The sequence below is a fragment of the Lactuca saligna genome, chromosome 6, assembly GCF_052625555.1.
Source record: "Lactuca saligna cultivar CGN05327 chromosome 6, ASM5262555v1, whole genome shotgun sequence".
Classification (NCBI taxonomy): Eukaryota; Viridiplantae; Streptophyta; class Magnoliopsida; order Asterales; family Asteraceae; genus Lactuca; species Lactuca saligna.
Window position 1 is genome coordinate 48,568,536 of NC_136422.1, and position 12,221 is coordinate 48,580,756.

At 35.0% G+C, this 12,221-nt stretch overlaps 1 protein-coding gene across 1 annotated transcript; it reads left to right on the top strand.

The window, feature by feature from the left end:
* The first annotated feature begins 4,378 nt into the window (after window positions 1-4,378).
* LOC145001017 (putative CoA ligase CCL7) lies at window positions 4,379-6,767 on the top strand. Its single transcript, XM_078960335.1, has 5 exons — window positions 4,379-5,414; window positions 5,738-6,082; window positions 6,167-6,234; window positions 6,324-6,426; window positions 6,503-6,767. The coding sequence occupies exons 1-5, from the start codon at window positions 4,419-4,421 to the stop codon at window positions 6,614-6,616; spliced, it is 1,626 nt and encodes a 541-aa protein (XP_078816461.1). The 5' UTR covers window positions 4,379-4,418; the 3' UTR covers window positions 6,617-6,767.
* The last annotated feature ends 5,454 nt before the right edge of the window (window positions 6,768-12,221 follow it).

The window sequence follows — 12,221 nt, forward strand, 5'->3', positions numbered from 1 at the left end:
AGCAATGTTAGGGTTATCCCGGTGTAGTTATATGTTCTTGGGCTTTGGTCCGATGCCAGGGCAAGCCCGAAAATTTTTGTATGCTTGATGTCTTCGTGATTCTTGCATATGTTAGTTTACGTGTTTCGTACTTCGGTCCGATGTCAGGGCAAGCCTGAGGAAGGTCTAGCTTATATGTTATGTGTTATGTGTTCTGGACTTCGGTACGATGTCGGGGCAAGCCCGATGAATGTTTATATGTTTATGTGTTATATGCCTGTTGTTATGTTATATGTATGCCAGACTTCTGTCCGATGTCGGGCGGGCCCGATGCTGGATTTCGGTCCGATGTCGGACGGGGCCCGATACCGGACTTCGGTCCGATGCCATGCTGGGCCCGATGAAGTGGTAAAGGCCCAATGTATGTTATTATGTAATTATGTGTATGGTATGCAGTATTTTGGAGCGACTCACTAAGCTTCGTACTTACAATTTTCAATTTTGTTTTCAAGTACTTCAACTAGCAAAGGAAAGAGCTCCGAATGACTGTATAAACACACCACAGTTTTAGCCTGGGATGAGTTACTCTGATATTTGATATGATTTGATACATTGACAAATATTATGTTATTTTGAGTTACACGATTTATGGTTTTTATACGATGATTGATATTAATGTTTCCTTTATTAATGATTTTAAAACGAAATTTTTGGATAGTATTTTTGGGATATTTCAGATAACTATTCCCAAACTACAAATTTTGACTAGATTGATCATCATATCAGCTAATCCTTTAAGATGTTTTATAGCAGTATATTTCGTGTAAACATTATTCAATATTAATTCATTTCTTGTTTGTTTTATTAATCTTTAAATAATTTTTTAAACCCTAATTTATTATTTATTAAGGCTAGGATCTATATTTGGATTTTCGATCTGTAAGATGTCGTAAACACACCACAAAGTTATTTAGGTTGGCAACGCACTTTGCCGGTTTCAATCTCCATGAAACTCCTAGACCGTTTGAGATTCATTAAATCTATTTAATGACATGTTAATGTAAGATTTGCACATCCTCTATTTGTGTCTCGAGGTCTCACAAATAAAATGGTGAACCAATCATTTAAAAATATGTGACCTCTTAATTATGTTATGGTTCTCTAATGAAATGTTGGTTACTTACACACACCCCGCCACCAAACTATAATCTCAAGTGCCACATCATCTTCTTCTTACGTTTCAAATTTATGTGTTGATTAACCACAAACGTTCCATAAATAGAAAATAAGAAATAATATACGTTTTTCATGTGTTAGCTGATATTCACATTCCTAATATAACTAAGACGAAAATTTTGTTTTAGTAATTTATACATTATACTTTTAATGAGACACCATCTTATCAAACCCTTTTGGCTAACGACAATCAGCCATGCAAAGAAGCTGTGAGTGAAAATGATACCCATTCAACAATCATTTTATAGGTTATTCCCTTATACCTCACTTATTATCAAACACGTGAGGACACATGTTATACGACTATTATATATATATAGTAATAGTATTATATATACAAATTTAAACCCGTTTAAATTTATATTCATTTTATTTAAATATTCTAATTTAATTATCTCATTAAATAATATTTGAAGATAAATATTCCAATTTTAAGTTAAAGTTTAAATACCATTCAAATTTTAATTAATGAAGTATTAAATTCAAAATCTTATTAAGTAATAATTCATATTAATCTAAAATACGAATATTTAGATTTAAATAACTATTTTAAGCAAGAGGGAATTGTCCAAAAAAAAATTGGATTTAAGTTCCTTGTTGCACAAGTTAGTAAACTTGTTAACCAACTTAGGGTTTCAAAACCAATTGAGTCAATCTGTAAAAACACGTCGCACCCTAAAGGAGGCGTAATGCACCTGTTGACTCACATGTTTTTTTTTTTTTCAGTTTCGATTTTAGCTTTAGGGTTATGTTTATAACCACATAAATGAAATTATAAAAAACTTTGCACCCTTAAACTCTAAAATTGAAAACACCTAGATATATATAATATTTCAATTCAAATCTCCTTCATTAAGTAGTGCATATAACGAAAACATATAGGCTCTGATACCACTATAGAGTTTTCTAAGCAACAATACACTCTATATAGATAGCGGAAGCAATCAAAATTTACTAAAGTGTACATGCACCCTAGGATCTAGGTTTTACTAGTTATAGCAATCTACTTTTAAAACAACTAATAATACTAACCTTCAAGCAATATTGAATTTTCTTCTTGAATCCTTGTAGATCTTGAAAACCTTTGAAGCTTCTGAAAGTCTAGCACCCAATGTAGAATGCCTCTAAATGATCACACCCAAAAGTCTAAACACTAAAAAAATCAAGGAAAGAGAATAAGTGACTTGCGAAATTTGAAATCTGATAATGGAAGAGTGTTAGGGACGAAATTAATAAATACCATAAGGGTTTATTTATACTTGAACAAACTTGTAGAAAAAACAGAAATGAATTGATTAAATAATTAAATATACTCCTAATTCAAATCTTTGCCTTATCAACAATACGTCTTCTTCCACAGTTAGTTGACCTGCAGAGTGAGATTTTGTTTCTTTGATCTTGTATGGATATTTCCGAACTTTTCTTTGGCTTGAGGATGTACGAACTCGTATATATTAGGGAGACAACATTGTTCTTTGCAAATAGTTCACGTGTGTGGGTCGGTTGAGGATATAGTGGTTGGTAGAGGTCCTTTCTTTAGAAACATCAAGTGGAGACTTGCTTCTTTATCTATTACATTTTTTGGTTTAGGGGTATACTCAGCAATATAGTCTTCCTCATATGCTTTTGTGGCCTTATGGGTCTTAGTGTTACAAGACCACATCTTACAAATATAATGATATATGAGGCACTGATTATGATTATGTTTGTATGTTGGCTTGTCTTTATGATACATTTTTTGAGATTTAACTTTAGCAAATTTGATAACAAGGACACAACCCCTAAAGCATAACACACATTGGTGAGTGACTCTTTAGTAAAATTGTTCATGACATGGAATTACATTTCAACATGACTATTTGGCAGTAAGTAGTTTTTAAGTGTTTTTAGGACTACATGCTCATGATTTCTTTTGGAGATCCTTGTAGATATTTTAGGGCAACATATGTCAAAAATAGAGTAACGTAAAAACTTAAGTATCTCATTATGATTATGTTATTTCTCGTTGATGAGATGATAAACATTTACATCCGCTTGTATTTTTTTTTGGATGATAATAAGTAAAAATATGAGTAGTAGGGGTTCCATTATGGGAAAAGTTGTTTTGAAAGTTATCTCATGCAAAAGTGACAAAATACATAAGAACATGTACAGATAATCAACATTTATTTATATAATTGGCATTTGATACTTTTGTTTTCTTTGCAACAAATGTGTGAGTTCTTCTGTATAGTCTAAAGTGTCATGCATATTAATATTATGATCCCCAAGATTTATGAATATAGATTTAAAAAAAAAAATTAAAAAAATGAGCAATCTAGAAGAATCTGTTGCAAAATTTGTTGTAGATTTGCCTTCTGTTGTCTTCATGTTATTTTATCATATCTTTTAGTGCAAAATTATGTATACAAAGTAGTTGGAAATTAGGGTTTGTATTTTGTATGTCTCAAGTGAAAGGGTACTAAAAGCATTTATAATAGTGTCATTTAATAGATGAAACTCTAATATTATGAGATGTCACATTAGCATTCAATGATCATTAAAATCTTCAATGGGAAAAAGAAAAGTTTTTAATTCTAAATATTTACTATAAATTACATTTTGTAAGATTCTACTGTACTTTGTAGAATTCAATATATTGTAGAAAAAAAAATTGTATAAATTGTAGAAAGATGATATAAATTGTAGAAAAAAAAATTGTATAAATTGTAGAAAGATGATATAACAATCTATTAAATTCTATAGAGTTTACTATATTATAGATGTCTTAAGGATTTGTGGCTTTAACTAAAATAACATAAATTTTTTAATTTAATTTTGAAAGATACGTACATCGATCAATAGAAATTAGGTTTATAATTATAATTATAATATAATGTGGCATCTATGTTAGCAAACAGTGACAAGACAATTATGATGACACACGATTTACCGGTCTAAAAACTAAAATTGAAAATACTATAAAAAAGTTTATAAAATATAACGTATTAATATTTTGAATAATCGGTTGATTTATGTTTAACTTAATTAAAAAGTCACTAAAGTACATGAAATATATCAAATGTATACTATTATATAAAGAACAAAAAATATACACGGATTACAAGTTTGATCGTATAAGAGATCAAGAAATCAAGATACCGCGCATTTGGAAACCATTTGTTACCAGAACACTTTCGCAGTTACAGAGACGCAGAGAGTCGATGGAGAATTCTGGGTATGGAGGCGACGGTGTATTCCGATCACTCCGGCCACCACTAGTCATTCCCCCAGACCCCTACGCATCAATGATTCCTTTTCTCTTCCGCAACATTTCATCTTACCCGAACAAACCTGCCTTATTTGACTCCGACTCCGGCGAGACCCTCACATTCTCCGAATTCAAAACCACCGTCGCCAAGCTCTCTTACGCCTTAAACAACCACCTGGGTATCACCAAGAACGACGTCGTTCTCATTTTCGCCCCCAATTCAATCCAATACCCCATCTGCTCATACTCAATCGTCGCTCTTGGCGCCATTGTCACCACTGTCAACCCTCAGTTGACCGTCGAAGAGCTATTAACACAAATTCAAGACTCTAAACCCAAAATCATCATAACCGTTCAAGAATTGTACCAAAAAGTTGAAAACTTTGGACTCCCGGTTGTGTTCTTAGGATCAAAAAGTTCAAGAAACGGGTGTTTTTCATATCAAGATTTGATTTCAAAATCTGGGTCAGTCTCAGAGCTTCCTAATGTCGCGATTCGAGGAGATGATACTGCCGCATTACTCTACTCTTCTGGGACAATAGGCGTTCGTAAGGGTGTGATTTTGAGCCACAAGAACTTCATCGCAGCTTCACAAATGGTGACTTCTGATCAAAGATTAATGGGGGAACAAGATTACGTACACTTGTGTTTCTTGCCGATGTTTCATATATACGCATTTGGGGTTATACTATATTCTCAATTACAGGAAGGGAATACCATTGTATCAATGGGGAAGTTTAGTTTTCATGGGGTTTTAAATAACATCGATACGTATAGAGTGACACATTTATGGGCTGTTCCACCTGTTATACTTTCTTTCACTAAGCAAAATGTGATCAAGAAGTTTCATATTTCGTCACTGAAAGTAATCATTTCGGGTGGTGCACCATTAGGGAAAGGGCTGTTAATGGAGTGCGCCAAGAGGTTCCCTCATGTTTTCGTTCTTCAGGTAAACTTCAATTGCATTTGAATTTGAGATAATAAATTTAAGAGAAAATTACCATAATGGTCCCTATTCTTTCACATTATAACATGTTAATTTCAAGAAAGAAACCTTAATCCGTTTTGGCCCTCATTGCATGGTCTTATATCAATTTTTATCCTTATTTCAAGATTTCAGGCAAGAAATTTGATATGAAACCTTGATATTTCATCCAAATTTGAAAAAATGTATCATTTCATGAACTAAATATGATAAAAATCAGAAAGAAAAGGGACCATTCTTGTAATTTACTCTAAATGAGGTAATAATTGCAAGCTTGTATACAACAGGGATATGGTATGACTGAAACAACAGCAGCCATCTCAATGGGGAGTCCAATTATTGAGCATGGAGTATTCTCCGGTTCAACCGGGAGGCTTTTACCAGGAATCGAGGCTCAAATAGTTAGTCCACATACCAACAACTACAAGTCTCTTCCACCTAATCATATTGGCGAGATATGGGTTCGAGGAGCAAGCATGATGCAAGGTTATCTCAATAATCCTCAGGCGACGATGCTTACTATAGATGAACATGGCTTCGTACATACTGGCGATCTTGGATATCTTGATGATGAAGGTTATTTGTTCGTGGTTGATAGAGTTAAAGATCTCATTAAGTCAAATGGGTTTCAGGTAAAAAGTGTTTTGATCATGCATATATTATGAAGATGTTGCGTTGATAATATCTAATCTTTGATGTACGTTCATGTTCTTCAGATTGCACCCGCAGAGCTTGAAGCACGTTTGTTTTCACATTCTGAAATATTAGAGGCTGCAGTCATCCCGTAAGTCAAAAAGAAAATCTTTTTACAAACCTTAATATCCATTTGTTAATTAGGGTTCTATATAAACACTTTATGATCGTTTCTATTAGGTATCCAGATAATGAAAGGGGTGAGGTCCCGATTGCATTTGTGGTTCGGTTTCCAAACTGTTTTTTGACTGAAGAAGATGTTAAGAGGTTCATTGCTAACCAGGTAAGGATTCATATTCTTTTTTGTGATAATTTTTTTAGAAAAGATGATACTCATTGGACTATAAATGATCATATAGGTGGCACCTTATTTTCAATTGAGGCGAGTGATATTTGTAGATCGCATTAAGAAGTCGGCTTCAGGGAAGATTCTCAAACGTGTACTTGTTGAAGAAATCCGATCTAGGATATAAGATTTCATGTGTATTGAATTTGGTAGTTCGTGTAATGATTAGTGATGTGAAGTAAACAAATAGGTGATGCTCGAATTTTAGTAAGGATAATCATGTGAATACAATTTTTGGATAAAAACTAAAGCAATTTATGGATGTTATCTTCATTTCGCATACTTTGGGGAAAAATGAGTATGTAAAAGGAAAATAAAATTATACTTTTTTTATATTTTAATCTTTTTTTTTGAAAGGTGGAGATTTATTAAAAAACTAGCAAGACTTTAGAAATAAACCATTACATAGTAGCATAAGATAAAGAAAGGTTATGAAGCCAACCAACCCAATGTAATTTCGATTTCTTATACCTATTAGAAATCTAAAAATAAGATCTATCACATAATAAAAAATAGAAGATTTCCTAGGAGCACATGTGCCCAAAAACAGTGGAATACCTATAATTCCAAATAACCAAAAAAGAAATAATAGCAACAACATCAAACGCCTTTAGAGGTCTCGAATGAAGTATGACCAAGTCAGATCACCCAACGAGAGCCTGATTAGAGAGATGTGTAGGAATCTGGATTGTTGGGTGGATCTAAGAATGTCGCTCCAAGGATCTTGAGGGAACCTGGAGTGGAGTAAAGAACTATAACACCCATCCTCACCATATATAACTTTCACAACTCTAACCCATAAGGCATACATACTATAAAAGAGCCTCCACCTCCATTTGAACAATAGAACTCTATTGAAGGAAAACAGACTACCCACTCCCAAAATCCTTTCCTTTCTACTAGCCACAACACGATCTCAACTAACCAAATGCATACGCCTCTCTCACAATTCTAGACCCCAAAAGAACTGAGCTCGTAATATCCTTAAAGATCTCAAAACGAAAAGAAGGACATGGAAAATAGACATCGAATAAGTCCCAATGGATTAATGAACGGATTTCAATAATGTAAGACGAACACCATTTTGATATAGACTTTACTTTCCAAGAAGGTCTCTGAGGAAAACGACATAAAACAAGAGAGAGGGCTCTTCTTCAGTCCCGCTTATTTTGATATCTCCAAAAGAACTTCTTGCTTGGCTCTAACAAAAGCTACATAAAGACCCTCCGTAGCCAAAATGAAAAGAAAACGAGACAATGAATCTCCTTGGCTCAACACCCTCATAATAAGAAACTCTAGCATAGGTGATCCATTAACTAGAACCAAAGCTCTAGCCAAAGACAGAATCGCCCTAATTCAATCGCACCAAGTCGATCTAATACCCATAATATTCATGATTTTAAGAAGGTAATCCCAAGAAAGTGAATCATATGCTTTCTCAAAATAAACTTTAAAAATCATGAGACTCTGAAGTGAAGCTTTACTCCATGCAATAACCTCACTCAATAGAAACTGACCATCTAAGATTTTTCGACCTTTAACAAAGGGCGACTGTTCCTAGCTAATCATACTACCAATACTTGAGATAACTTATTGGCAAGAAGCATACCAATAATCTTACACTGATATCTGATCAAACTAATAGGTCTGAAATCTTTAATGGACTTGGGATCTATAATCTTCGGGATGACCGTGAAGAACTAAGAATTAAACCCTTTTGGTATAGAAGGGTGATGTGATATTGGACCACCAGAGTGATTCGAGTCAATTATTATGGTGGATTTTGGTGGGGATCTGCAATCACAACAAAGAACAAGGTTGTAAGTCGTTCTCCGGGAGGATGTCCGGGAGAGCGCTCTGACAGTTAAACCAGTTCCTGAGAGAAGGAAATGTGTTCTTATTGGTAGGCTTAGAGAGTTATGGTTCATATCCCTTTACCGTTGAAGGTATGGGGTCTTTTTATAGTAAGGCTATGGGTACAGATCCCGCTCATGGGATAGGGGTGTCAGACCTCGATCGGGACAGAGGCAGTGATTGGTAGATCGTACCTTTGTCCCCTTCCATGGTAGTGGTGTGTGCACCTATACTGGAGTTAGCAAGTGATGGTTTGTAACTTGTTGGATTTCCTGTGTGTGTTCCAGGCCGGATTTTGGTCATCGAGGGATGGCCTAATTCAGGATGGAATGAGTGCTAGCTAGTAGAGGAGGCCGCCACATTTGGCCATATGGATAATTTCTTTGGTATTTATGACGTGCCTAAGAGGCACGCTATGTAGTCTCCATTATCTTATCTGTAGCGATGTAAGGTTCATTAGTTGTAATGGATATGACTAGTCTCAAGTAACGTATTCTGCTATGCTTGGTCACCGCCTTTTCGACTGCACGCTCCAGCGGTTTCTAGCCGTGACATCAACCTCCATCATTAGGGATTTCGAATGTACCGCCCTTCTATGTTTTATAGACTTTTCCTCTTCATATTTCCTCATTCTTGCATTTTCAAATGTTCTTTCTCTTATTCTCACTCTACGTTTACTCTTTGTTTTGTCATTATTGCTCCTACCCCCGGTCAGTTTGCTGCTCTCCAAGAGAAGTATTGTTTCAGTCGGAAGATGGTGTGACCTTTCCTGGGGAGCTTGATAACATTATCAATCCACCAGAGGGAAAAGTTCCCATTTATCTAATAGACTTCGACGTTGGGTACCGTCTTCCGACGTTCGATTTCTTCTGAGAGGTTCTTCGTCATCATAAGGTTTACATCAATCTACTGGTTCCTAATGGGGAAAACAAGGTGGCTACGTTTGAGATGTTTTTTCGAGATCACGAAATCATCCCTGGTATGTGGGTCTTCCGTTATTTTTCCATTTTGCTGTTGCTTCACTCGGTGAGAGTTATACGTTCGCCACTCGGTGACACAGTCATGCTATTGTGGTGGACCAAAAGAAGTCTCCGAAGAACTAGGTGAGTCGTTACTATTGGGTGAACGCTGAGCGTGTGGTTTCTGGATCATAGAACTACTCCGATTTCGAATTAGTTGTTTGGTCTTTACTCTAATAGGAGAAAATGGCTGGGGTTTTGCGAACTTCTCTGGGGTGGATGATCATTTCCCGGAGTATGTACTTGCTCGTACCGAGATGAGTACTTGGCGGTGACTATGCAGCAAGATGTCGAAATTTGATGTTATGGCGAAAGGTATTTGGCTATTCTTATTTATTCTTTTCTTATATCCTTCTTTTTCTCATTTTTCCTCTTTTTCCCCTCCCCCCCCCCTTTCTTTAAATAGACTTGCTTCTTGCAGGTGTAGATGTTGTTGGATTAGTGTCTAAGTCCATAACTATTTTGGTACGTACTTGACCCGATGGTGCATGGTCCTTTTAGGTTACCTTCACCAAAGCAACTTGATAGGATGAATTATGGAGAGAAAGGATTAATTATGATTTATTAATATATTATGAGAATAATATATTAAAGGAGAAATCATATTGTTTATTTAATATTAGTCAAGAATTAATTGATAATTAATTTTGTGGCTGAAAGAGATTAATTAAACTTAAGGGACTAGAACTGTAATTATAAGATAATTGCATTTGGGCTATGGATCACCTTGGAATAATAGGTTGGACGAATTCTTTAGGGAAACCCATTAGAAATCGTCCAAGGGATATTCTAAAAGGGTCCATGGGCTGCTTAGGGCTTAAGCAGTCAGATTAGGGTTTCCTAGTTGAAAACCCTAATAGCCTACATGTATATATAGTATCCTTAAGCCCCAAAAACGTGGCAAAGAGTTCCACTAGGGTTTCTGGACGTTTTGGGCAGCCTCTTCTCTTCTCATTCTTCATCCTCTTGCTCTTGGTGTTTGTAAGCCATTAGAGGAGTGACAATTGTGACTCTAAGCTTTCTAAAGTCATTACAAGGAGGATTTGAGATTGTTATTACCACATAACAATCAAAGCTAATTCTCTAAACCCTAATTTCAGTTTATAATATGTTAGATCTAAGATTGCAATTCTTGGATACATTGCATGTACAATAGAGAAACCTAGATCCAAGCATTAGGGTTTGCATGAGCACATAGGATGTTCTTATGGCTAAAACCCATCAGATGTGACATCCCCATTTTCACGATCATTTTATGTAGAAGAGTTTAATCAAGTATATGATTCAATCAGAGTAATTGAGTAAATGAACAATGAGAGTAAATAGAATCTGGTTTCAGCTCATATTATGCTTTCAATGTTTACAGAGAGAAAAGTAGACAAGAAGTATATTCGAACTCTTATCTAACTCTAAGTAAAGCTCCTATTTGTAATAATTTCGAACTTCTCAATTTGTGAGAAGTATATTTAATTGTGCCCATGTAAGTTTTATGGTTTAAATTTGAACTTAAAGGTTTTGTTTTGAAATTTAAATAGTTGAAACCCTAATGTTTTGAAATGTTTCAAAACTTGCCCTCAAGTTTTGGAATTTAAAAGTTGATTAAAAGTTTGATTTAGAAATGTTAAATTCTAAAACCCTAGTATTGTTTTGAAAAGTTCAAATCACACCCTTATGGTTTTATTAATTAATTAAAGTGTATAATTAAAAGAGATTTAATAAATCCATAATGTTTTGGTCTACAATTTAATTAAATTAAAAGTATAATTATTAAATTTGACCACCTAGTATTTTAAAAGTGTAAAATACATCCTATACTATATATGACATTAAAAGTATAATATTATATATATGTATGAGTAAAAGTCAGTCTTACCGTTAGTAGGTCTCATTCACGAAGCTGGTCTATAAGGGGTGCTTAAGGAAATTGCTTATAAAATGGCGATTGAATGGGTATCCACTCTTACCCACCACACTCTTGACTAGTGGAGGGTCATTAGTCGAACGGGTAGGATAGGATAGAAACCTTCCATTATAAGTATAATGAAGGTCTAAAGTAACTAAATGCTTTTACAAATTCCCAAATCATAGTTACTTTAGGCAAAAGTGAATTGATGCAATTCCATGAAATTACACTTTGTGCCCTTGCGAAGACGTTAGTGGATCGTGTGTGGTTAACCGGCACACTAAATGGTTCTAAGCAAAGGTAGCAAAGGGTGACTCAATGTTAGTCATAGTTCGGTGGAGGGTGCGTGGTTAACCGACACATTGAATAGGTGATTGTAACATTGGGGGCACCATGTAAGTTTGCATGGTTATTCACACCCTGTTTTGTGATCATCGGCATCCCAGTCACAAATCGAGGGGCATATCGAGATTTAAACATGCCATTGAAAAGTTCAATGAATCTCAAAGGATCTAGGAGTTTTCAAAAACATTTAAAACTAAATCTGTTTTTCGTTTTTCATGGTAGAAAATTAGTGAATCGTCATTCACTTACCTTCAAATATTCTGCAACTAGATTATGACATCCCTCTTCTAGGTTGTAGAGTATTGTGTTGGATCCTAGCCTCGATGTTTCATTTGGGTGTCGCATCGGGGATTCTAATCAACTAACTTGAATTTATTTTCTCCCGTTTTGTAGATGTCGAAGTACAACAACTATGGTATTTCCAAATCCCGTGGAACAAGCTTTCCACATGAAGATGATATTCCAAGATTTGATTGGGGAACTCGAGATCATGCTTCACTTTCTCCACCTCCTCCAATTATTCTCTCTAACCTAGAAGTTCGAAGGCTTGAAAAGTTCAAGCTCACTCAAGCCGTTTTGACAAGTAAACATGAAGAAGGAAAGTCGGTGTG